The following is a 27,333-nucleotide window of genomic DNA, read 5'->3' as shown; positions in this document are numbered from 1 at the left end:
GCTCCGCAGGCTGTGGTGTGTGCTGAAGGCACTCTTCCCCGGGAACGCCGCGGCACAAGGACCGCAGCATCGGTGCTCGCACCCAGGGGTTGTACTGTGAGCTATTGAACTACCTCCAAATGTCAAGCTGACACATGGCAGCACGATGATTTGGGGTTTTTTTCCTTGTCACCCAAGGAGCCAAGCCATCGCTACGTCCCTTGCTTTGAGTATGAGGTTTTTGGGGAAAGGAAATAACAGGCGATCATGGTGCACCATGGCGTGTCAGAGACCCACAAGGCTGGCTTCCCGACTCCTGCTGTTTGATAACTGATGAGAGTATTTGTCGGCTTAACTTCATTTAATGCTTTTGCCCTGGAAGGTGGAGTGTTTTGCAGTGGTGCCTTTATTGCACCAAACTACCTTGTGCCGTTCAGAAGGAATCCCCCTGAAGTATTTCAGCTGACGCAGTTAAATCAGTAAGGAGAGCAGATCGCGGGTAGGTTTCAAGGATTGGGCTAGTACCCTGCGATAAGGGAGTAAAGGGAGTTGAAGCGTTTTGGAGTTGACCTGGGGCAAGTTGGGTGTAAGGGAGTCAGCAAAATAGCTGGGTATTGCTTAGGGGCCAAACCTTGTGGTTATGCGGTGCGTAGGTGAGTTCTCACTGATGCCAAGAGAGAGGAGCAATGCAAAGTAACAGGCAAGAGGTGGAGAACTTGACTGTCACGGAGCTCCGAGGAGGGTGCCAAAGATGAGAGCATCTCTGAGGCTCCTCTCACGAAATGCAGGTGGCACCTGGCCTCTGCTGAGACGGGGTGCGGACCTGGTCCCCGTAGCAGGACCCACGTCCCAGGAGCCATCTGGTCCCCTGTGTTGCTGGTGGTGGCTCTGTAGAGGGACTCACTGGGGGGTTTCCTCGTGGTGTGGAGGAGACCATGTGAAGTCCTGAAGGTGTTTCTGCTCTGGGCTCCATGGGGTACTGCAGAGTCACATGCGTCACCCTGGACTGACAACTCATCCTCTCTTACTCGGTCCCCGTGAGGAAGGCAAAATACGCGTCTATGAAGGCTTTTATTTTGGGGAAAAGGGAGCTACGGGAGATGTTCCTGGATCCAAATGATGAGACCAGTCTTTATCAACCTTATGCTTTCCCTGTCAAAAAACTGAAAAGCTCCCAAGAATTGGATTTTTAATTTTACTTTGATGCTTGGCAGAGCTTGTAAAGATCCTTCATGGCAAGTTTGCCTCCCGGTTCAGAGGGTTGTTGCTTTGTTTGGGGGTTTCGCCATTCTCTGCTGCTTGTAGTCCTGTAAAAATAATAATGAGGTCCTGATCTTGCGCCTATTGAATCCTAAGCAAAAAAGCCCCCATTGATTTCCAAGGGAGCAGGCTGAAGCCCTTCACAGATCGTGGTGGGAGCAGCTATTTAGCATAAGCAGGGATTGTTTGGAAAGTTTTCTAATGACCCAAACATTTTAACAAGCAGAGGAAACTCCGGCGAGTAAAAGGGCTCCCCGGTTTGGGGGTGGGGAGATGCCTGGTGCTGCTTCGTCCCTGGAGCCGGCTCTCCGTGACCTCCCGTTCCTCTCAACCTGCTGCAACGCAGACCTTCGCTTCCCATCTTGGTTTTTATAACTCCAGCTTTGATGGAAGCCGGCGGCAGCGTCGCAGCCCGAACGCGAGCGCCGGAGGCGGCGGTGACAGCCACAGCCCGGGACCCCCGTGTCTCTGGCGCGAGTCCCGCGTGGAGCCGAGCCCCGGCACCGGCCGCCATCGCCTCATGCCCCATCCTCGTTGCCATCGTATCAGTGTCGGCCGGCATTAGCCCCCAGCGCCGTGATCTGCGAGCCGCACAATGCGCTGGGGAAAGTGTTAATAATCCCCCGCGGGGGTCCGCAGGCGAGCCCGGGGCCGAGGGCACGCTGGGGCTGCCGAGCTCCAGGACCGCTCGAACGGAGACAGGAGCCAGCGAAGGAGCTTTCCCGGCATTTCACGGGCAGGCAGAGCTAGGGGGAAAAAAGAAAAAAGAGTTTTCTCAGAGGGTTTGGGTGGGGTTTTTTTCGTATCCCCTCCTTTCATGTGCAAGACTTGAGCGCAAGAAATTCCCTCCCAGCAAAATATTTCAGCAGCTTGTTTGGAGACTGTAGGTCTTGAAGTAACCAGTGATTTGATTTGTGTTTAAAATTTTTTAACTTCTCTATATAGATTCCCCCAGGCAAGCATTTTGTTTCTAGCCGGTAGCAGGATCTGTGTGAGATGAGCGTGCCGATTCCCTGAGATGTGCTTTGGGAGATGGGGGTATCGGAGCTAAAAGTGAAGAGGAAAAACCAGTTGCAATGGGAAGATTAGGGAGTTAAGAGTGTGCCCTGACAACTAGCATGTGCAACCAAAGATAAATCCTCCATGAGCCTGTCTTTAATTAAAAGAATGATTGGAATTAGGCAGAGTACCATCTCTCCTGATCTGTATCATGTGTATCTGTACGAATAAAGCATTTTTGAGGAGGGAGAAGAGAAAAACACAAGATTTTAATCTTCCTTTGGTAGTCGATATGTCTGCCTTTTGAAAGGGCATATTTCTCCCTGTCTTAGAGTACCCAGGCTTGTTGACAGTAAACAACTGTCACTTGGCAGTTTATGAAAGAAGAAGAATGTTTAAGAAAACATGTCCAGTTTAAATAGTTATGTTAATAGGCTGGGGATTCATGCAGAAGTGGGGGGGGGGGGGGGCTGGTAAATGGAGGTGCATAAATTAGCTGGCATTTACTGCGTGAGAGATGAACTGTGAGTAAATGCAGTTGGGGGAAAAAAATAAAATAAAAATGAATGTTGGGGTTTTTTTACAGCCGGTGTGTTATGCCTGATTTCGCAGCTTTCTGTGAAGGCATTACTTTATTTTTTTTTTTCCAGGGAAACCTCAGAAAGCCTCTTTCTTGCAGCGTGCGGTGGGTTGAGCCCCGGGAGGCCCCTGGGTGGGACGAGCCGCAGGGCTGGGAGCCCAGCACTCCCACTGACCGGCCCTAATGCTGCTTCACGCTCCGCAGGCAGCGCTCAGACCTTGCAGCCGCCCTGGCGTGTCCTCAGCCTTTGCTTCACGGGGGCGATCGGAAGAGGAGACTGCAAGGAAACTCTGCCTCCCAATTTGCAAATTGATTAATTACAGAAAGGAAGGAAAATAAGAAACGGCAGATGGTGTCCTCTCTGCATCCCTGCCCAAAATTGCTACAAATCCATCACCCACCTTCTTCCGAGTTAAACACGTAGCGAGTGATGAGCAAGTGTAAATCATTTATTCCAGCTCAGCCCAAAGGCATCGGTGTCAAAAGCGTAATGAGCGAGGGCCTGGTGTCAGGCACTTGGAATCTGTAATTAAGCATAAAACTAAGTTTCAGGCTTTCCAGGCTCCTGATTGCCCTGGCTTGGGAACAAGGGTATAAGCGGCTATTGGGGTATGCTGACATTAGTCTTGAAGGTACTGGGTAACGGTTCTGCACCCCCAGCTCCCATCCTAGCTGGGACACAATGTGAATACTGTGGAGATTAAATAAATACAGTGTAGATACTATGTTACAGACACTCCACCTCTCTTTCAGCCCTGGGTATCTGGGAGGGGGCACCTTGACAGCGGCACCTTCTCTTGCCCTCATTTCAGGCAGCCGAGAGAGCTGCCGGAGGAAGTGGAACCCCCAGAGTATGGACAAAAGGTTCACGCTTAATTTTCTTTTGGCCAGTGGTTGAATTAGTATCGCCATTATTTGGACCAGGAGGCAAAGGAAACCCAAACCTGAAGCCTCCTGCTGCAGAAATGCTTTCAGATCTGCCCAGACAAAAAGGAAAATAACTTCTAGAAAGTGTTCATTGAGTCATACTGGGACTCCAACCTGTGTATTATTTAGTGAAGGAATGAGATTTCTGCCTCATTTTTATGTGTAGGCGTGCTGGCATCTTGGGATTTGAGAAGGCAGTGGGCTTCTCCATTGGGAAAATCTGTGGAGGGATGGGAACCACAGAGGTGGCTGGGGGGGACGGCGGGGTTTCTCCTTTGCCCCGACTCCCTCAGTGCAGCGGTAAAAAGGGGCAGGTTTGTACCCACTGCTCTGGTTTCGGTGGTGGGTCGCTACCTGAGAAGCTGGGCTGCCTGCCTGGTGCTGGTGACCCCATGCAATGTAAATCCTTTCTGCAAGGAGCCATCTGCACGCTCCAGACAAGGTCATTTTGTGGTGGAATGTGTTAGTTCTGGCAAAAAGGACCTGAAACCTCCTCAGGTGCTTTCAAAATATGTGTAAATGCTTGAAGGGGAGGTTTTCTCCCCCTCTGCCCCCCTCCTCCCAGTGCATAGCAAATGAGGTGCGGACAAGCGGTGCGGTCTTTGCAGGAAGAAATTCACCCAGTGCTCAAGCCTGGCCGCTTTGGAGGTGAGAAGGAGCAGGTGGAGGAGCAACATGTGGTGTCTCAGGGCAGGGAGGAAGAGGAGATGACCCTGAATTAGCCATCCCTCCCTCAAAAAGGGAGCGGAGGGGCCAGAATGCAGTGGGCAGCTCTTGCTCCATTTACGGGTGTATACGTCAACGTGGATAAATAGGTATAAATATGCGGGGAGGTTGTCCGACATCACGTCTTCACTAGTGATGCGAGGTGGTGGTTCATCCACCCGTCCCACCTAAGGAAGCATGGCAGGAGTTTAGCTTCGGTGCCTGATTTTGAGACAAATCCAGCCCTTGGGTGGCTACTGGGCTCAGTTTTGATCATCCCCATTTTCCATCTGCCAGAGAGAAGTGGCCATTTTCTTTCTCCCTCGGCTTGCCTGTTGCAACGACCATCCCTGCTGTTGCGACAGCATCAATCTCACTTGGACTCTTGCGTGCTTGTTCGCAGAGAGAAAGAGGTTTTAGAAGTGCTTCTGGTGGGGGAAGGAAGGGAAAACCTGGGAAAATCAGGCTGTGGAGGATGGGACAGGTGTCCAAAAGTGCCTGTGGAAGGTCCCTGGCTCGTGCGGGTAGGATCAGCCATGTCCTGCTGCAGGACACTGGAGATGGCCCTCTGCAGAGGGTCTGCATTTCCTTACAGGAGCATTAAAATAGCTGTGTCTAGAGGTGTCTAACCTGCTTCTGGCATTACTGGAGCCTAACGGAGTACAGTCTGTAGAAGATGATTATTTGGGGGCATTAGAACCGCTTGAAGGGAGCGGGAACCGAGACACGCATGACTTCCTTGAACTCTCTCTTAATTTATTACGCGCAGTCCAAAACCCGCCGTAATAGATACGGTTGCAGGAGACCATTAAAAGGTCCGTTCTGGTGAACCTGATGCCCTGCTGTTGCTGCTGGAAATGATAAACCGCCACATTTGGGTCGGATGGTATGTGATGCCCTGTGTGTGTGCGTGTATGCATGGAAGCTGGTAAGTCCTGCTAATTTAGGGATTGTTTTCCAAGTCTGTTTTCTATAACTCCGTAGACTTAATACAAATAAAGAACTGACTTAGTTTCCTGTGAGAAGCACAGAACAAACGCTAAGCGTGGGATTTGAACGCAGAAAGGTGAAAACGCAAATGTATACAGAAACAGCAAGTCAAACAAGCTGAAAAAATATTGTAAGGTTGATTTAACAGAGCAGTGAACTCAAAGCTGTCTAATCCCTTTAGCAGCCTTCTTTAAAGAGAAGAAATAAAAGAATTTTTGACGTGTACTTTTCTTTTGCCATCTCTCCCAACTCTTTCTAATAACGCTGAAGGATAAGACTTGAGTTTAGCGCAAGGACAAAGTGTTGCAGCTTTACTTAGATGTGCTTTCTAAATAACAAAATCTTCATTTGTCATGCGCAACTTTAGATTAAAGTGGATCAGACTTCCCGAAAGGAGATTACTGTTAAACTTCTTCAACTTGGGTACCTGGCACCTAAATCTCGCTTGAGGCACTGAAATAACAGGCTTGGTTTTGAAAGATGCTGAGCCAGGTCAGGCTCTGCATTTAAATCGCTTAAGCACTCTCAAAATCTGGCTATTCATTTTGATGCCTAGATATGGATTTCTGGGCTTAATCACCGACCTTTGCATTTCAAATGTTTGACCTTTGTTTTCTTTACTAAGTATGCAGACAGAGTGGCCCCCAAATTATTTTTTTTTCCTTTTATGCAGCTGAAAACAGCTAGCAAAGAAGGCTTGAAGTTCTGTGTCTTATTACTGAGAAATGGGGATCTTTGAAAAATGCCATTTTATGTAACTCAAGGGAAACTTGCAAGAAGGGGAATATTTACTTATTTTCATTCACGTGAACATGATCCGTCATATATCTAAAACCCACAATCAGTTGGAAAAAAACCCACCCAAACTACCCTAAACCTTTGCCCTCTCTTAATCCGTGTACAAGAGGGTTGTTTTTTTTTAAGATGTGCTTCCCCCCCTCCCCCCCCCCCCGAAATAGAGGCAATTGATAGGCTCATAAACAAATACCAAACATTAAGTCCTAATCTCCATATAGAGGAGCCTGACCCTTTTTATGGAGAGAGAGCGTAGAGGGAGGAAACGGGGCCAGGAGTTTGAGGTTTAATGCTTATTAAAGTTTTAGTGGGTGGGAAAATGCAATCAATAAATTTTGTTTAATGCCTCGAAACTGGTGTTAGTTTTCACTAGCTACACTGGAGAGTAGTTTTCATTTTGAAACTAGGACACTCGTAGTTGGAATGACAATTAATGTGGAGTGAATATGGTCCCAGTTGGAAGCCGATTTTTTGAATAGCATGAAAACTCCCCCCACCTCCCCGCCTTGGCTCCGGAGTGGGGTAGCTTCCGTTTTTAATTAGCGAACCAGGCAAAATTTAGCTCATTGTGTCTTTCTGCTCCTTTGGCCCAGTGGATAGCTTGGATTTCTCCATCTTGCTGTCATGAGGCTGTTCTTTTTATTTTTTTTTTTCCTTCAGTTTTGATGCGGGGAGGAAAGGGGGGCTTCAGGATACTTAGGATTAAAGTCATTGTTCGGGGGTATTTGCAGCCAGCTGCCTGCATTAAATGAAGATTAGAGGAGCGCACATTAAAAGTGCAAGGGAAATGCAGAGGAGCTGGGATTTGGGAGTTGCATAGCTGTGAACCGAAGGGGAAAGGTTGGGGCTTTATGGCAAATTTTTTCTGATGCCATGTGATCTCAAAGCCCACTTCAGAAAAGCATCGCAAACACCAGAAAAGCATCACAAGTAACTGCCAGGGCCAGGCCTGCCTAGGAATTGTAAAGGGACCATGAATCTTTGCATCCCTTAAAAAGTTCCTCTGAGGTAAACCTAAACTTCTGGTCCTGGTGAACTTAGGTATTGCTTAAAAATTGACCTGCAAGAGCGCTTAAGAGGTGGTGAACATTTTGCTAGAATTCACTAAATAGCTGAAAACCCACCCTGGAGGTCAAAACTCCAAAAGTAATGAATTTTTGAAGGATTTTAGGAAGGAGATGAAGGTGTAGAGGAAGAACCCAGAAAAAATAACTCAAAAGAATTATTCAGCAATGCATGCTTGTTCTTTTAAGCATTTGTAAGAAAGTGCAAAAAATATTTCCAAAGATTCCATTTCTCTCTTTATGCTTTGTGGAGCACTCAATTTGTGTAATCTGTCATTCTTGTTGCAAACTTTGCTAATTGCTTGGTGCGTGTTACCCACAAAACCCCTCCTGGTAACCTGGTCCAGCGAAGCGGGAGGGAAGGCATGGTGCGCTGATGCTGAAGAGCGTAGGTTTGCTCAGGGCCTCCACAGTTTAGCAGGACCCAATCCTGCTCCGATGGAGGCTGCGGACAAGCTTTGCCCAGTCCGTTGGGATGCTGGGAAGCCTCGGTCTGTGCCTCAGTTTCCATAGCTGCCTCCACCGGCTTTGGAAAGGGGTTGTGGCAGTTGCTTCCTCGCTGCAACGACACCGTTTTTTTCGGACTTCCTCAGGCATGAGGAGCAGGAATGTAAACCGTCAAGCCATTTCGTGGTGGGATCTGTCTGTCAAGATCAAGCCAGGATGGCCCTGCTGTGCTGTGCAAAACCTGGGGTCAAGTCGGCCACCATTCCTCAGAGGCAAGAAGAGGCAGACACCAAAAGGACGACGACTTATCGACACGGTGTCTTGTGCTCCACTTAGGATCAGCGCGATGGGTGTCCCGTCACTCTGCCTTGAGTGGAGAACGGTCTGGGTTGACCACATTTGGCCAGCTTTTGGGGGAGATGTGCTGTGTGACGTGTGGACAAACCAGCTGCACCGATGCACTCGCCCACGTGCCCGGTGGGGACTGGCCGTGAGTGTGGGCCGCTGAGATCTGACAGAGCTCGTTGCTGCCCTCCTCTTGATTAAAGCACAAAGGCTTCGGCACCTGGGGGAGCAGGAACCATCCGCATGGGCACCTTTGAGGTGCTTAAGCACGAGCCAGGAGCTTTCATGGGACACATGGAGCAGCATGACCTGGGGAGCTCAGCACCCCCATGTTGGCGGGCCTCCGCTCCGCTGCTCCCCGTCTTTCGGGACCTTTGATGAAGTGGAGGACGTTTCATATCAGTTCTTTTGTTCCTGTTTTAAAAACGAAGGAGTGCAGAACTGGTGAGATAGATAGATACGGGTGGTGGTTGCTTCCCTCTTTTGTGTTTTGAGTGGGGAACCAAGGAAAGTGTTTGATTGCCCAGTCTGGCCAGATTTTAAGGAAAACTCCCCATCACTGCCTTTTCCTTTAAGCCAGCAAAACCCCAGCTGAAGGCTGTCCTTGGGACAGGCTCCGGGCTCTCAGCAGCAACCAAAGCTTTGTGTCTCTTGGGGTCTACATTCCCATTTTTGTTAGGTGTAGCCAGGAGACCCCTTTGATTTGTTCTCTGTTTTCTTCCTCCTCGGGGCTTTCCAAGTGCCACAGGGAAATCCTCCCGGCCAAAGTGTTTTTGTAACTATTTTAGCTTTGTGATGATTTATTTCTTCTTCTAACTCTCAGCATCTGAATTGGGTGATCTGAGAAAACAGTCCATTAAAAGGAGGATACTGTAGAGTCCTGATGAATCCTGTTTTCTACTTGGCCGGTGGAACAGAAAGCTAATTGCGAGTAGTAAATCCATTCAAAGGAGGGCTGGAGGGAGGGAGAAAAGCTAATATTCCTCCTTGAATGCCATTTAATCTCTGAAACCTTTCATGCAGATGTAAATTAGGATTTGCACAACAGAGTCAACAGTTGCTCCGTAGATAAGGCAGATTTGCAACATCTGCTTTTCCATTCTAGAAGCTCTTCCAAAGTCGCTGTCGGGGATAGCCAAGCTAAACACTAGAGATTTTTTTTTTTCTTTCCATAATCTCTTGTTTATGAAGAAAGCTGCATATGACAGAACTAAACCTGGTTATTGTTCTGCTAGTTCTCTAGGAAAAAAGTTTACTTTCCTCCTAACACAGATGTAAAAAAACCAAACCCCACTGGGTGGTAATACAGTGCAGCACACTTGTTAACATCTTTGGAAGAAACATTGTCTGGTAACAATTGCATAGGCCACTGCGGTGGTAATACAGTATAAACAGTTTACTCTGCATTATTATTAGGAAAGCTATTTTAAGCTTTTCCAGGAGAACTGCCCCCCCAAGCAAACACATGCAATAGGTGAAAGATAAAAGTGGCACCTTCAAATGACAGAGGCAAACCCTTTTCAGACATGCTTTCCCAAAGGCACATTTCTCAATCACGGTTTAGGCTTTTGCGGAAGCAGCCAGATTTTTGTATTTTTGCTGAGGTGTGAGCCCCACTGAGCAGGAGAGAGAACCCAGCTGAACACCACTTTGGGAAATGACACTGCTTCGGCAAAGCATCCCGTGCTGCTGTGATTGCCAGAGCGAGCCCCTTCCTCCCAGGCTGGCTGCAGCCTGCCACTGGGAAATGTGCTCCGAGAGGGGTCTTGACCTTGGAGGGGGAAGAAAGGGGGGAAAGAGGGAAGACAGGATATATATTTTATATAATACTTTTTACTTTATATAATATTATAGAGAATATCTTATACATAAAGCACTATATATAATATTATGTACTTATTTTAGAAACTTTTTTTGTCGTGCCAGGGTGGTGGTATGCCCTTTGGGGTGGCAGGGCCGTAGCCAGGCAGCGATGCTCCGCCACTGGCACCAGAAAGGAGTGGAAGCTTTGCCTTGCGTAAAGCACCACCAAAAATACATATAAAAAAAATACCCCGTGGCTCCCCGCAGTGCAGCGAGGGTATGTGGTGACTTTAGGTGAGCTCTCTCTGCTGCGGGGGCCGCTCCCTCGATCTTATCTGCTCTGAGAAGGCAGGTACTCGGGTAAACAGGTGATCCCACGGTTAAACAGCTGATCCCACGATCTTATCGTGCCCACCTCTCACAGGGACTGCTGCTCAGTGCAGGGCCTGGGGCTGGTTTGGTGGTTTTCCATATTCCTCGGGGGCCCGTCTGCCTCTTTGGGAGAACAGGGAGACGGCAGGGTGCTCGCGGGGAGGTGGTACTGCAGCCTCTTGTCATCCCTCGTGACTGCTTTTTAAATTAAGGCAGGTCCCAAATGAACAGCGTTCAGCAAGAAAAGTGTTTTATTTCCTTTCTGAGCAACAGGGTTTGCTCTGCCCGGTGTAGAAGTCCTGAGGTGAGGTGGAGAAGTAGCTCCGTCCCACGAGCAGCCACACAGGTATTGGGAAAAACACTGTTCTGGGGGGTGAATAATCCTGTGGGCCCCTATTAACGCTGGTGGTACACTTACTTAGAGTAACTCAGGGCTAAGGGGGCATAGAGGACAGGGCGCTGGTCTGAGCTTGAGATACTCTACGTGTTCTTTGCTATCGCAGCCTTGTTCATCCCACCGATGCTGGCAGTTTCCGTATCCTTCCAGCAGTTAGCCACCAGTTTGGGGGCTGTGACCATGATCCCCCTGGGAACGGGATACCAAACTCAATAGGGGAAAGCTCTGGCGTGGTTGTTGCTCTGTGATCCTATAATATATCCTGTCACGGTGGATTTGGTGCAATGAAATACATAGAACGGGAAACGTTTTCAAATTAACCTGAAGAGAGAAATGCGTGGAGTCCTGCTATCTTGCTGCTTGTTAACATGCCAAATACAGCTTGTCCAGCTTGAAAAGGGGAAAATATGATCCACTTAGAAATGAGCCTCTTAGTCCATTCCACCACCGGGCTGTGAAGCAATCCCAAGAAGCCTCTCTGGGCTTGCCAGGGTTCAAAGTAGGGTGAGGAATATCTTGCTAATGGTACTGAAGGTCGTGAACCTCGAGCCCTCTGTGGTGCCCCAGTGGGGTTTCAGTTGTGTGGTGGATGTGCCCGAAGTGCGGGATGCTCGCTGAAGGAGGAGGAGGAGGATGATGATGATGGGGGAGGCGTGCACCCCATGTAAGCAAGTCCCTCGGGAGGCTCCCAGACACTTTGGTGTTTGGAAAAGCAGAAATGTGGGAAGCTATTCCAGGAGGAAAAACACAGGTGAAGAGAAATAACTGGATGGAGTGCCTTGGAGCCAGGACCCTGCACCCTGCAAGGTAGTGCGGGGCCCCGTGTCTTCCTCCACCCCAGTGAGCCTCCCGTGGGCACTGTGGGCTTTCGCCGCCCGGGAAGAGCCCCCATACTTTCTGCCACAGCACCTGGAAATAGCCCCTGACACCAAGGAGGGCACCAGCTAGGCTGTAGGTTCGCTTGAAGTTTTTTGGGGGCCACAAGCGGCCCAGGAATAACCCACCAACCTCCACCTCCTCGTCCTTTCGTGCCTGAAAAATAAATAACTGCGTATCTTTCTGCAGTTCTTGAGAGCTGCCTGCATTAAAACCAAAATAAAACATTTCCAGGCTCAGCCAGAAACAAGTATTGATGTCAAAGAGGAGCAGACATCTGATGGAAATACTGACACACTTAAGCACTTGGAGCTGTGAACCACACAGAAAGTGAATTATTGCTGAGATGAGCCAAGCAGCTACAGAGATGAAGTGTCTTATCCTTATAAGTGAATGCATACAAAAGCATTTTAGCATTGCTGGGCCAGCTGCTCCTCATTGTGGAAGGTGCTTCCCAGCAAGTTGCTGCCTTTTTGCTCCTCTGAACAGCTTAAAAATTGCCTCTTTCTCTGTAGCATGTTTGCTACTAGCAGCAGCAATGCTGCTGCAAGCGCTGATCTCCATCAGAAGCGTCTCTTGGTGATTCTTGACTCATTACTGCTTTGGCTGAACTAATAAATGGTTGAATTTTAGTCATATCTTGGGAGCCCACAACCTAGATTGCCTCCTCCTCTCTAAGAACCCATTAAAGCTGCAAACGCATTAATCCCTGCTCTGCTGGCAAGTGACGGAGTGGGCTCCCGTAACCCCTGCACAAGTTAACTCCCCAGTAATTTATACCTGTGTCTACTGTGGATTTTAAAAAGATGCTGCTAATGTCAGTTAGATCCCAAATGGGAATTTCCTTTGGGAGCAGGGGGGAACTTTGCAACCTGACTTGCAATAGAAACGCTTTAAGAAAGTTTTAAAGGATGCGTGGGGATAGCCGTTTGCCAGCAGCGAGGATGGTTTTCTTGGGACCCGGGACTGAGATCCAGGAGATGTATGTTCAGCCCCAGCAAATCCAAAAACCTTCCTCCCTGCAGCACTGCTTTGCAGTGGGAAGTTTTCTGCCTGCCTCAGTCAAAGGTGTAGAACCAGATGGAAGAAGCAAACGTGTCAGGAGATCTCAGCACCTGCTCCCCTCTACTGTTTCCTTATGATTTAGCAATGGGAGATGCAGGCTGAAGAAGGTGGCCAAACCCTCGCCAACCCCTCCCAAGCACAGGCTGCACACACAGCTCCTGCCACTTCGTTCATGCCACGTGGTTGGAGATGTAGACTTCTGCAAGTCAGTCTGATGGCTGGATGCTTGGCCTCAGAGGGGGCAACTTCATGCCTCACTCATGTTGTGGTATCTCTTGTTGAGAAGGTGTTGGAAACACCAGGCACTTGCAGCGGGAAGGCAGGAAGGAGGTGCTGGGCTCTGGACACCCAGTGGGAGACATGAGCTCTGGTTCCTCGCTTTAAACTCCAGCTGTTCTCAGCATGGACATGAGACTGTCTCCTCTTTTGGATTTATCATTGTATTTGAAAGTTATACAAGGAATTATAAGAGTAAAATTTCATTCTCCAAGGTCACAGTTGGGCAAAGTGCTTAAGAACTTAAGTGCACATTTACGTACTTTGTGGAGGTCTCCAATTTAGGTCCTGTTTATTTTTTTAAGCCATAAGCATACGAACTGAAATTTGAAAATCTGTTTAAAGAAGTGAGATTAAAACCATTAGTAACATGCTCCTTCTAATTCACCACTCCATCTTTCCAGACAGTACTCCCAGTCAATAGGAATAAAGTCACTAGGACTGAACTTTGCATTTAAGAGGCATCACAGTATCTGCTGGAGACTGGCTGGGGAGGTTGAGGGCAGAGGTGCCAAAATAAAGTTGTCAGAAACAAGAGATGATGCTTCTTTCTACAGAAGAAGCTTCAAACCTCAATTGTTCTGCTCTGAGTCGAAAGTGAATTTCCTCTTTCATTTCAGCATTCCCTCCTAATTGTGTTTTAGAAAAATAGTTTGTTGCTTTGTCATTAACCCAGGTTCATTATGGCTTTCAAAAAAGAGTGATTTCTTTTTAAATGGCTGAACAGTACAGTTTGGCTCGTGCTTAGTCTGGGCTTGTTCCTGTTTGGTAGGTTTATGATACAAAAGCCAAAATATACAAGTCTTGATCATTTGGCAAACAGCTTGGGTAAAACTGTGTATTTTGTATGGAGGGATTGTGCAGCTGCATGGAGTTTGTTTTCCAGTAGATTAAATTAGCAAGAGCTTCCATCAGAGTCAACAAACAAAGATCAGTATCCAGTCCTGCAAGTGCAAAGTTGTATAGAAGGCTTTTTAATTGGAAGCCAGAGTTGGTACCATTGAAAAAATCCTTACAGTCTAAAAGAAGGAAGAAAAAAACCTGAAAGGAACAGTTAAACCAGAATATTTCTCAACCGTATTTTCCCCAAGTATATATCCCAGTTGGGAAGAGACCATGGGTGAACACTCAATGTCACAACAGGTGCTGGTCTGATAGGAAGGAGATGCTGGAGTTCTGTCTTCTTTTTCTTTTTACATGCTTTCAGGGAAAATCTTTTCATTAAAAGAAAAAAAAAACCCCACCACCCTAAACCTTTGACTGTTTGAATACCACAAAATTCTGGCCAAAACCTAAACTATTTGAGTCGGAATTGCTGCCAGGGTATCAGAGGAAAGGTTCTTTGTACCCCGAATGAGTGTGGGCTTTGCCTCCTGCAAGACGATACCTCCCATGAAATACTACATTTTCAGGCCCCCAGGATTCTTTATTTCTACCCTGCAAGGCTATTGACTGAAACATTTTTATATTTTTATTTTTTACATTTCCACAAGCATAAAAACTTGCATGACAAGAAGAGAAAAGCAATACATCTTTCTCTTATAACCTGCTCCAACTCTTTCGCTCAATGGCAAAAGAGCAGCTTGAAGCCAATGCCACATCCTCAGGTATTCAGAGTTGCTGTGATTGCATTGGTTTCACAGTCAAATTGTAATCTATGAATATGCTTAAGATGCAAAATTAGGATCTCTGGCCCTATCTGATTACTATCAAGCCACCTGGGATTAGGTTCAGACTAATCTGTTTTGAATTACTTTTTACTTGCTAATTATGTAATCATAGCTCTGAAGTGTCTTCATCGTGGAATAGGATCCCCCATGATACATACTGTACAAACCCAAGAAGACTTTTTCCTGGTGGAGTGTACAGTCTCAGAGCCGGTGTAAGCCAGAAGATGGGGCAATGCCAAGGGAAAACGTTGGTTAGCGTAGACAAGGTGGGCAGAATAGTAGTCTTGCTGTTGATCTAACTGGGTTGAGGGCGGCTGTAGAGGGCCAATTCTTCTTTATTAAACTGGTGTAAAAGATGGATAAATCATTCAGTGTCAAGAGTGAGTTTATATGTTACTAGCCTGAGGACCATCAGATCCAGGAACCACACTTTAAACATGCCCCACGTTCCTCCATGGGGAGACTTCTGAGCTTGAATCTTTCCTTGTGTCATTATCCCATGGTAAAACAAAATTCTCCAGCCTGTGGCAGGGTTCACTGCCATCACTCATGGAACAAACTGCTGCAGCTGGTAGGTAGACTGAAGAAATTGGGACTTCAGCTTTCATTTTTCATTTCATTTCAGCTCAGTCTTTGGCTCTGCACTTCTTTGTCGCACAGAGAGTAACTCCAGCAGGGACCTAGTGCTGGGTTCATTTATTTTAGGTATTCCAGCCTGTGTCTTCCCACCTGTTTCCTTCAGCCCACAGCGGTTGCCTTTGGGCCACCCAGAGACACTGGAGAACTTGGGTTTATCCCCCTTTCTGCTCCATGTATCCTCGCCTTGCTGGGTCTCGCAGGGGTTGTGAACAGACTCACAGGAATAAAGAAACCGAGACCCGGAGACTGAACTGTGAACTTTTCAGCACACAGTTATTTCTGCCAGATCACCCCCACACACGACACTGGGTATTGCAATGACCCTACACAGAGGTCTCTGCTGTTTGTTAGGATGCATCTGTGGGGTGGCTGTGTTTTGGTCACTACAGGGTCGAAGCCATCCTTGTAGATCAGCCAGAGACCTGACTGCAGCGTGCACAGCTGTCTTTCTGCATTGCTACCTGCCTGGGGCAGGCAAGGCTTACCCTTGGCAAGGAGGAATTCTGGCCACATGGAAGCATCAGTAGGGCAAATATAAGATATGTTTCTTTTTTAAATGCTCTTTCGTTCTCCGACACCTGCTCTTGTTTACTCATTTCCCTTTCTTTCTCCCTTTGCAGAATACTTGAGGAGCGAGACCGCCTTTCTGGAAGAGTTGGTGTTTGGAAGTGGAGATACCATTGAACTTTCCTGTAACACCCAAGGCTCTTCTGTGTCTGTTTTCTGGTTTAAAGATGGTATCGGGATTGCACCTACGAACAGAACTCATATTGGACAAAAATTGTTGAAGATAATCAATGTGTCATATGATGACTCGGGGCTGTACAGTTGCAGGCCAAGGCATTCCAACGAGGTCCTGGGAAACTTTACAGTCAGAGTTACAGGTACGTGCAGAAACACAGCTGTCTCTGTGTTGTGGTTTTGGGTTTTTTTTAAGTTTTTGCCCCTTCACATGTTCAGCACAGCTGGTGCTGTGCGGTGTTTGTCCGTACTTGGTAGGTCTCTACCTCCCTGATAACTCCTGGCAGTGATTAGACTGACAAAACAAACCAATCAAAGAATGCTTGCATGTCCACACCAAGTGTTAAAGCTTGATATTAATACTGAGGGAGACTTAGAAATGGTGCTAGTTATATTAAACGCCCAATGTCCCTTAACGCTCAAAGAGATGCAAATGCTACATGTGGCTTTGAAGTCTTTTGTGACTGTGGCTCAGTTCACTTTTTCCACTTTATGTGGCAAATCAGTGGCAAAATTGCATGTAAAAGCTGGAGGTTCCTGAAAACTTTCCCTATTGTAGCTGGTAAATCTCTTCCCTCCATTCCAGTTATCACAAATTACTAGTTTGCTTCAGAAATAGCTTATCTGTAAACTGTGTATGTCTCAAATACGTGCTTCATCAAAGGTACTTACTGGGATTCATATACTGCAAACAAGTGCTGTGTGAGCAAAGCACATGCTGTCATTTGCTTGGCCATATTTTCCATGATTAGGACAGTAGGACAGAACAGCTACAAGCTGTCCAAGCCTGGATCACTAAACAGACAGTGCCAGAAAAATCTGTTGTTCCCAGATAGCTAACTGCTAACACTAAGATCATCTCCATGAGTTCAGGCTGCTGCAGTGGTAGCTGGTTACTCATCCCTGTGAGCAGATAGAAAGCCTCCTGATCACACAGATTAAAAGCCTGAATTTTCAGAAGAACTAACCCCTTATAGATCTAAGGTTTTGAAAACTTTCCTTTGCCCTTGTGCTGTTGGAGCTTTTTTAAGCATCCCCAAACAGTAGGTCCTTGCCTCCAAAAGTTGAGTTCCCTCAGAAAGTAAGGGTCTCTGTCTGAAAACCAAACACAGAGATGTTTGCGACTGTAAATCACATCCACTCGATAAAGGGCTTTCTCATGCCAGAAATAGGATTTTGTGTAAGTGAGAGAATCAAACCATCGTAAGAATAAAAGCTCGTTTCAGCAAGCCTTCACCAACATCTGCTTTTCATTGAACGTTACTGGAGATTGCTGTGAATGCTTCAAGGTCATATCAATTAAATGGTTAAAGAAGTATTTGGCCCTTGAAAGGCTTTCTTTAACTAGGTACGATTATTGGAACTATCCAAGGAACTGCAGGTTGTTAGAAACGTTACTCTCTCTCTCTTTTTTTTTTAAGTGACATTAAAATGCTTTTGAGTTCAAGGGGCAGCAGGGAGGCAGAAGAGGGCAGCTGGTTACATGCTCAAATGAAACAGCTGCCAGCCCCAAAATTTCGTAAAGTGAGAAATTGTTTTTAATAGTGGAAGGACTGATAATCCTCTGCTTTTAAAAAGTTTAAGCCCCTGTGTTTTTCCTCTTCACTAATAATAGCTAATAACAGCTTAAGAACAAGCGAGTAACCTGAACCTGCTTTCTGACAGCATTATGAGTCTTTGATTCTATTAGCCCACTGTCATTACCACCAAAGTGATGGTAATGTGGGAGTCTCTGTTTTAGCTGTCAGCAGCACTTGTTTTAAACTTTGAAGCCCTGCTTTATGTGGCAATAGTGGTGCCTCTCGTATGCTCGGATTTTTCTTCATAATTAGTATTGATAGCTCAGTGTGGCACTGCAGAGATGCGATTGTTATCGGAGGTTGGTGATTTGTGTTGCCACTTCTTAAAGGTAATGCCAGCAATTAGTTCGGGTATCTGGTCAGGTGTTTATGTGGATATCTAATGTTCAGGGATGGCATTGTTTTCTGCGTTAAACTGGTTTAAATCTGTACTAACAAACTGGAATTGCTCTGATCTGTATTCTTAAGTGAGCAAAACTAGGCTAGGTAAACTCAGAATAGCTAATATACATGCAAGTCCCATTTTGAGAGATGCTTCCAGATTCTAGGAGCGTATCAGGATTTTTCCTACGTGGGGCCACGAGTTTTGAATCTGCAACAAATTGGCTTTTCTGCAGCGACTGTCTTTTTCTGTCAGTGTGCACAGTGAGATGCTTGATGCTGAAGATAGAGCAAGGAGATGCTGGCGCTCACATTTCGGGGTTGAAAACCAGGTTGATTAATAGCAGGGTTTGATCTCTTTCAAATACCTCCCTTGACAGACATGGGCTTGAGTCTTTTGCTAGTTTACAAGAAGAAACATACTGTTCTCTTAAAACCTGAGCACTTGAAGAGGATCACAAATAGAGGCTGCATGCCCAAACTGATCTCCAGCCCTGCTGGCAGAAGCTCCATTTCTGTAACCATTTCACACACAGAACAGCCTTTGGATTTAGTGGCCGAGCAGCACCCCTGTGATGTGTACGGGCTGCAGGCTGGCACCAGCAAAAAGAGCTTTCAAAATACCCAAGACTAAGCTCCTCAAAGCAGGTGCCTAAAAAAATTAAGCCCCTTTCCATTCATAATTAAAGCTCTTTTGAGAATACCATCTAGCAGTTCTTGTTGATGCCAATACGTGTCAACTTCTGCGAAGGATTGCTCTTTTAGTAAATGATTAACAAATATCATTTGTTAAATTGTTAAAAATTGTTAAAAATTGTTAAAAATTAACAAATTTTTAGTCACCTTTTGCAAAAGGTGATGTTTTAGTAACCTGAATAGGACAGTAGCTCTGAACATGGGGTATTTGGTCTTAAAACCTACGCTGCATCTCCCATCTGAAACACAAGCAAGGTGAAAGACTCTTTCCTCAGTCTTGTGGAAATGTTTTTGAATTGGGTTAAAAATTGATTCTGCTCCTCTGGTCACGATTGGTTCGTTGGAAACCAGAGGTAAACTATAATCACATGTTAATATATGGGTAACCAAATCTGAGAGTGCAAGGCTGAGAATGTGCTGGTTTCTCTGTCGATGCTGGTGGGGATTTGGCTCACTGTCTGCCTTCGCCGGGACTTGAATAAACCTGCTGGTTCAGCCAAAACACCTAAACATCCACTTCACTTTCAGCAAGCCCCGTGGCATTTCCCTAGTTCTGCTGCCAGCAGGACCTCAGTTGTGGATTTGCAGTTAGATACGTGCTTCAAGTCTTCCTTGAGACTTTGCCAAAGAAAAGGTGCAAAGCACGATGAGCTGCTGCAGTTTAAAGCAGGGAGATGATTCCTGTGTTACATGCTCCTATATGTGGTGAATGTATCTGGAAAGTCCATCCAGATTCTGCAGAGAAGTAGTATTTGTTGTTACCTTTCCCCTACCTTTTTTTTTTCTTCTTTTTTTCCCCTTCCCCCCCCCCTCCAATTTTTACCTCCACTGAGCTGGTCAGAGAACAGCAGAAAACTCGAGTGCATCTTGAAATGAAGGAGGTTCTGCCTGGCTTGGTCTAAAGTAGTGCTTTACATATCTGGCCACGTGTTGAACACTCATAAAGTTTCCTATTTTCTAGTGTTTAAGCCCAAGTTCTTTTACCGCTGTCTCAGAATATAAAGGCTGCTGCGTTGATAGCTTTTTGCCTTTATTTAAAAAAGGAATTCCTGGAGATTATATGAAGTCAGTGATGCTAAATCTTCCAGACACTGAATTATACTAAATCGTGTAAACTAAATCAAACACTAAGCTGCTATTTTATAATGGGATTTACATTTACAGTAGTTGCTTGGTGAGGGGAAGAGGGACTGAGACTTCATTGTGGACAGCTTGGAGAAGGTGAGATGTTAGACCACATTAAGAGAAACAGTTCAGGATGTTTTGGAGAGATACAGATGGAGAATTCCCACCTGTTAACCTGTATTCAATTACAGCCTTGAGGTGCCTCTGTAGGAGGACTAAAACCAAAGGGAAGTGGTTCACGGAGTAGCCATCAAAATGTCAATTGAGAGAGAGGTTTGATTGCAAGGGGAAGTTCTAAAAGCTTTGGGGTGAGTGATTGAGCAAGGAATTAATGAGGGGAGATGTGGCAGGGGTGTATTGAGTTAAAAGGAAAATGCAGGGAAAGTGAATTAGAAATGCTGACCTGTCATTTTGAGACTTGGTGAAATAAAAAGTCTTCAGAGTGAATGCTAGAGGGAAGAAAAAGGGGAGAGCTCGTTCTGCAAAAAGAAACTTGCCCTTTGGGAATTGCTTTTGTATTGATGAGGAGAAGAGCACTTCACACAGGGAGAAGTATTTCGCGTCGAATCCCAGTCTCTGGTGGCAGAGCACTGGCAAACTCATGACACTTCTCTCCCAGTTCAGAAAGCTCCTGGCCAGTTGTCATTTGGTCAGCAGAGTGGGAGGGACAGGCTGGTGGAGCTGGAGGGAAGGGTGACCCATCACTTGGATGTCCTCCCTTGCTGGAGCCCACCGTGGCACCAACACCCTCATCCAACATGGTGTCCCCACGTGCCGTCCTTTTTCTGCTTCACTACTCTCTCCTTCTCCTCCTAGATTCCCCTTCGTCAGGTGATGATGAAGATGACGACGATGAGTCAGAAGATACAGGTAATTTGTTTTTCTGGGATACAGAGGTCTTTTCTTTCAAAGAGATGTGGCTCCCAAGCGGAGCAGCTCATCTGGATGGTCACCTGGTTGGACAGCAGCTCTTTCTCCGTGTTGAAATCGGTGACCTTAGGATGGTATTGTGATGATATTTATCTAAAAACTTAGAAATAGCTGCCAGAGTGGTATCACTGCTATAATAACCTACAGCAGGAGTGGCGTTTTTGGGGGTTATTTTTTTTTGGAGACTTGATTCTGCGGATTTGATTTGATGAGCTAGAGTTATAAATTCTCCTTGCATGTAAATCCAGACAAACCCACTGACCATATTTCTTTTTTTACTACACTGACGTTACACCAGTTTTACACCATTGCAAACCTTGGCCTGCTTTATTTTCAGCTGTTTTCATCCTGGTTCTTACCAGCATCTTGGCTGGAGTCAGAGCACAAAATTTTACACTAGCCAAGGGCCAAATTTACTCATGCTGTAAGTGGGAGCAACCCCTTTGGCTTTACTGGCTTTTCCTTTAACTCACGTGGGGAGGGGAGCCCCAGGATGGAGCCTCTCGGTGCTTTTACTCTGAATCTCTTTCAATCCCAGTGCTTGTTTCTTTAAGTGCAATAGCATTAATCAGGATCATTACATGCTTCAGAGGCGTTAGTGTTGTGTTTTATTATGCTTTTTATATTTCTGCAAAGCAAGCTGCCTGTGTGTATGTGTTTTCAATAAATAAATGTCTTGCATTTGAACTCCCAATCAGCTATGTACATTGGCAGAAGTTCAACATGACTGGAAAATTTCTCCTGTCCGTAGCGTTGGACATGCAGGACTCTTTAAAGCAGGTCTCCCACTGTAATAAATGCGTGCTGCTGTGTCATGCAGTATGCGGACAGTAATGGTGAGTTACGGTGCCAGGCGACGCATCGGCAGCAGTTAGTGGTTTTCTGATAGCTTCTAATTAAGGGCCAGATCCTGTGAGGTAGCAGGCACCTTTGCAGAGGTACTCAGAGCTTCTGATGCCTACTGAAGCCTGGTAGAGGCATAGGGAGTGTCAGGTTTGGTCAGGATTTGTTCCTGCTGCAGAGCAGCTTCTGATGAGCACAATTAATCGTACTGTGTTTTTTTTTTTAATGTGGTTTGTAGTAAACTCCATCTCTTAGCAACAGGTATCACAAAACATCAGTTGGTTTACGGTACAGAAAGACATGTTGTTCTTCGCTGAAAAGGAAAACACACGTTTCACCGCATGTATTTATAGCCTGTATTCTGGGTCTTCTTGACTTCAAGGCTGTCTCTTTTTTTAGACCAGAAGGTAATGACTGGCTTTCCTTAAAGGTCTTGTTATAAAAAGTTGGATTCTCTTCTGCTTTAAAAACGGTTGATTAGCTTAACATGCCAGCATGGTGAAACTTCATGGTGTGTCGTGACGTGGATGTTCTTCACCTTGCTTTGTTTGATGTCAGACCCTCCGCTTAACCTTCACAGATCGTCTCTTGAGTCTGGGGGAGCCACGTTGTTAACCCTGGCAACACCATCGCTGGGACATCCCACTGGGGACAGGGACTACAGGACCATCCCGGACAGGGGGATACGTGGGTGTAGCCATTGCCATGTCCTATGGACAGCCCAAAGACCTGTGTCCTCCATCTCTTGTGACAAAAAGATACCCTACTAATGAGGTGTATGAGCCCCTGCTTGGCCATCAGACATAGCCATGGTCAGTAGTTAGAGGAGTAAAGGCAATAAACACTTTCATGCAAAAGAAAAATATAACCAATAGTTATTCATATTTAGAGGGAGGTAATCCATCCAGGACTGGCTCACTGTGTGGTCCCATATTGCAAGTCACTGAATAAGACCCTTGTCTCGGCCTCTTGCGTTGATAAAGAAAATTTTCTGGCATAATTGAGGTGTTCAAGAGAGTTTCTTATCCTCGCATTTATAGAGAAGAGCTTGGAGAGCTGATTCCAATAGCATCAGGAGTTTGAAGCCAATCTTGTTAATTTGGGGGTTTTGACTCAAAATTGCTGAACGATGGGAGCTGGAAATACCAAAGCAAGAGAACAAGAGGAAATCTGTCCTAAAATAAATGAATATTTGGTGCAAAAACTCTTGGAGAGCACGGAGACAAGCCCTCCACGTGGAGAGCTCTCCTCTGCTCACCCTCCTTTAAGCATCCTCTCTGAAGGGCATACAGAAACAGGGCTTGCCTTAGGGATGGGCAGTGGAAAAGAAGAAAGAGGAACTTCAGCAGCTTCAAATCATTGGCCCGTTTGTTGCAGCCTTGTCACAAACCGCGATCCGCCTTTGCAAAAAGAGGCTTTCCAATACCTCTGTTCTCTACAGCTGTTTTTCCTGGCCCTGAAACAAAAACAAAACTCCCTTTTCACACACTGCTCTTCTGCCCCAGTGCTCCCTACCCCTCTGTATCTGTTTGTTTGGAGACCCTGCTGCGTAGCCCCAGCACCTTCAAAGAGCCCCTATAATCTCCAATTAAATCTGGCTGTGTACTCAGAGGCGTCAGCTGGGGAAATTACACAATTAGGGTTGATTCTGTCTGCCGCAGAATTTTGTGGCAGCTCCTAATTGCTAAATGAGCGCTTGGCCGTATTAATTATTCCAAGTATCGCTCTCGGGTTTTTTTAATTGGTCATTCCAGTCCAATGGGTGGCCGGTGTCTTTGACAAACAAAACGGACCGTCGGGCCTAGCGTTTGATGATGGGAAAGGGCTGGTGATAATGTTTGCGGGTCCCTGGGTTTTTTTTTTTCACACCTGCACATGCAAAACCATTGCTCGTAATTAGAGAGAGTGGGTCTAGAATTTTTTCCTGTCTTTCATCCTTCTCCCTTTCTCGTTCACGAAACTCTCTGGATCTTTGCAAGTTTTGCTTGAAAAGAAGAGTTAGCAACATTTTCACCCCTTAAAAAGCAGTAATGAAAGGACTCCGGGGGCACAGCAAACCGAAAGCAGTGAGGTTTTGTTCGCTGCTCCTGCGAGTGAGAACAAAGGCACCATTTTCAATGCGTAGACACTTTCTTCCAGTTCCAGTTTGACTTGAGAGCGATGCCCTGTTTGTTTGAATCTTGGCACATTAATCCAGTGATGCCCAGCCCTGGCAAGCCGCGAATCGCATGGAAGAGCACCTAAATGGAAGGAAGGCACTCGGGGAGAAGCCATGTCTAATTGCAGGAGGGAGGAGCGGATCCTGCCTTTGCTCGATATGGAGAATATCCCCAGCTTGAAACTTTCCTGGGCCCTGTCTTGCTCCTCTCTGATGTCCGATGGCAAAATCCCCTTGGCTTCAGTGGCAAAATTTGCAACCTGTGAGATTCAAACTCATCTTTTGAGTGAGAAAATGTGGTGAAACGTCTCCCTGCAGGAAGCCCAGCCAGTGTGGAAAGGTGAACCCCCCCAAAAAATCACAGCGCAAGGAGGAGCCCAGTCCTGGGGGGGCAGCCGGGTGAGTGTCACCGATGCCACAAAATTGGATTTATTGTAGGCAGATATGTTAATCAAACAACAAACAGCAGGTTATTCAGCTGCCCTTCTTAGTGGTGGTGAAGGGGGACTTCTCCATCTGTGGTTGGCCTTTCCCTGAACTTTACCCCATAGCCTCGTTAACCTTCTGTAAAGTCTCCGGGAAATCAGGGTGCATTGCCAAAAGGAAGCATTTGGCCAGAAAATAGCCTGTGCTTCGGAAACCAAGGACCAGATGTCTCCCAACATGGTTTCTGCAGCTCCCTCCTCTTCAGCCTTCCCAACACCACCCCAACTGTCCTCCTCCAGACTCACCCCCCCTGCTGCTGCCTGGGCTTTTGCCCGGCCTTTGCTTGGTTTCTGCCCTTCCCAATGTATGTGATAGCAGCATCTTCCCTTACCATCAAGGCCTACACTGCCTTTAGGGGGTTGCATGCACTTTTCTAACAGTTTTTGGAATATTTCCCTTTTTTGTGCAGTTCTACCATTTTTCTAAGCTCGCATGTTGGAAGGTAGATGGCTACGTGATGTCCCACTTTAGCCCATGTTATCATGTAGCATTTTAGGCCTCTCCTGGATGTGCCGTGTGTTTACAGCAAAGTTTGTAGCTGGGATTTTGCAGGAGCACGGGAATTGCAGGGATTCCTCCTTTTGCTTTTGTTTGTGCCAGCTGTACTCCTGCTCCGGTGCCATCCTGGCAAGAAAAGGGCCTTAAGCAGTTTCGTTGTTTAAAAAATTGAGGCGTGCGTGGCAGGGGTGAGCACCAGATCCCTCTGATACGTGGAGCTGACTCTGATAAGCATCACAGTGCGTTGTGCAAGGCAGTCTGAGGGCAGATGCAAGCCCTCAGTACTGGATTTCCCTCCCTGGTACAGCATTACTGAGGCACCTACATCCAGCCGCCTGGCTGCAGAGGTGTGAAAGCAGATGAGACATGAGAGCAATGTGCCCAGTGGGGAATGGAAGAATCTGGGAATCTCCAGCGAATGGAGGGCCTCCTGGATGTAGCTCCTGATATCCAATTCCTCATGGCCAGGTGGGCTTCGCAAGAAGCCCTGGGGAGAGGGGACCATGTGGAGAGCGTTAGCAGGTGCTAAAACTTGGTGGGTGCATGGATTGCCTTGGCTGGGCTATGTGACCCTGCCTGCAAAATCATTGGAGCTGAAATGCAGCAGGGAGCCTGCGTGGGAGACACTGGGCCCTTCGACCGAGGTGGGGTCATCACTGACTTCTCTGGAATTGCAACGGGATGGGTCTCGTGGAGCCAAACACATCAGGGCTAAGTATATCGGGCAGCACTGGAGAAAGGGAGCAGCTCGGGTGCGTCTCAGAGGGATGCAACAAGAGTGGAAACTTTGTACGTCCTTTTCAATATGGGGAAGGGGATGCAGAGGCTTCGGAGTAGCCCTGAGGTGGGGCTGTGGTGCTGGGTGGTGTTTCTGAGCATTGTCACCGCTGCAGGAGAGGCCAGCAGCGATGCTTTCCCAACAGCTTTGCCAGCTATCGTGTTGTCCAAGGCAGTTCTTGAAGGACCAGCTTGGGCAGTTTGGGTTGGCCAGAAGCATACAGGTCCCTGTGACCGGTGGCTTTGGGTACTCTGTGTCTCTGGGTGCTTCCTTCCCATCCAGAGAAGGTGCCGGTTACACTCCTTGGCCCCTTCTTGGCTATTTTGCAGCCCAAACACTGTCTGCCCCCATCTCCCTTTGGCCTCGGTGTGGAGCACGGACCCGGGGAGCTGGATGTGGCCCCCAGCGTGGTGGGGGGAACACCCCACATGCAGCTCTGCAGTGTTTCCTTAAGCAGAAATGAAAGCCTGGGAAGCTTTTTTTAAAAACTTTCTCTTTCTTTCTTCCCAGTATAATGAGTTTGCTGGTGCTGCTGCCTTAATTTGGAGTTAATATGTAATGTTTGTAACACAGCCAAGAAACATCGCTGTACTTGAGGCAGATTATAAAAAGTATCTCATGCTAACACTGGTGTTTTAAAACTTATCCCTGTTCAAAGGTAACATGAATCTTTAAAACTAAAATCACTTGTACTTAAAGAACATAAACATGATAAACCAGTTTGGCACTGGCTTTTTTTTTCTTTCCTTCCCTTAAGGAGGCTACACTACATTTGTGCTCGCTGAGAAGCAAAATTTTCCAGTGCACTTAGCTAACACTTTTTCTCTGCTCCCTTGCTGGCCCATCAACTTTTTTCTACAGTTCCAACATCTTTCTTCTGTTCCTGCTTCTTGGCTACTATTGTCCCAAAGATACATCTGTATCGTTTTACACGCTGAGGCCAGATTCTCATCCTGATCTGGGATAACTCTCCCTGTTGATTTAAAAGCAGCTACTCTAGATTTATACTGGCATTACCCAGACAAGAACCTGGTCGTGAACCTTTCATCACAAACCTAAAATGCAAACACCCTGTCTACGTCTATGAGAGTCATTTAGCTGGAAAGCATTTCTGTGTCATTTATCTTAACTACAGCAGGTAGCAATTTAACTGTCACTCCGCACATGCCAAAGCCTCTTCAAATGCATCTGCTCGCCAGCTGATAGCCTCTGCGGCAGAAATGGGCCTGTTCAACTTGGCCTTTCCTTTCTCAGGTGTCCCCTTCTGGACCCGGCCAGATAAGATGGAGAAGAAGCTGCTGGCTGTTCCTGCCGCCAACACCGTTCGCTTCCGATGTCCGGCGGGTGGAAACCCAACTCCTTCCATCTACTGGCTGAAAAACGGCAAGGAGTTCAAGGGAGAGCATAGGATTGGGGGCATCAAGGTAAGGCCTTGGTTTGGATCTCTGTTTTTATCCGTTTTCTACTGGCTGTAGACAGTTGTATTTCACAGTGATTGACTTTGGTGCGTGTAAGAGCACAGTCCCGCCTGCGTGGGAATGGGGGTGTTTCTCGCAGCCGTAGCAGTTGCTCAACACCAAAGTGTTAAAAAGGGCTGCTGTCCCTTGGGATCGAGGGATAATTCCCTCTGGCTTTGTCTACAGTGGCCTTTCAGGGAGTAGGTAAAAATGAGGCTGGGTTTATGGTTACGTTGCGGACAGCGATGAGAAAGCAGGAGCAGAAACGTCTGTCCTAATTTCTGGAGATCAGCCCAGTGCGTTGAGATGTGTTAGACCGAGCCGTAGCTACTCCCAGCTTTCAAGGAAAACCGACTCGGCATCCTTTGAAGGTGTAGCAAGAACCTCACCAAAGAGCTGGATCGTCATGCTGGTGGTCATTAACATTCTTGTGGTATAAATCACTGACCCTTGGTCAAGCGTTGGATTCCC

The 27,333-nt window shown here is 46.8% G+C and overlaps 1 protein-coding gene across 4 annotated transcripts in view; it reads left to right on the top strand.

Annotated features, from left to right (window-relative positions):
* The window catches only part of FGFR3 (fibroblast growth factor receptor 3), a 56,993-nt gene that overhangs the window by 6,615 nt on the left and 23,045 nt on the right, over positions 1–27,333 (top strand). For all 4 annotated transcript variants that reach the window (XM_049793142.1, XM_049793141.1, XM_049793140.1 and 1 more), the window contains exons 3-5: positions 15,810–16,073; positions 20,529–20,582; positions 26,660–26,829. In XM_049793142.1, the coding sequence (XP_049649099.1) occupies positions 15,810–16,073; positions 20,529–20,582; positions 26,660–26,829 (488 nt within the window). The remainder of the gene's footprint in view (positions 1–15,809; positions 16,074–20,528; positions 20,583–26,659; positions 26,830–27,333) is intronic.

This window comes from Accipiter gentilis, chromosome 3 (genome assembly GCF_929443795.1).
Source record: "Accipiter gentilis chromosome 3, bAccGen1.1, whole genome shotgun sequence".
Lineage (NCBI taxonomy): Eukaryota > Metazoa > Chordata > Aves > Accipitriformes > Accipitridae > Astur > Astur gentilis.
Note: the sequence above shows the minus strand (reverse complement) of the source record. Positions and strands in the feature narration are given on the sequence as shown.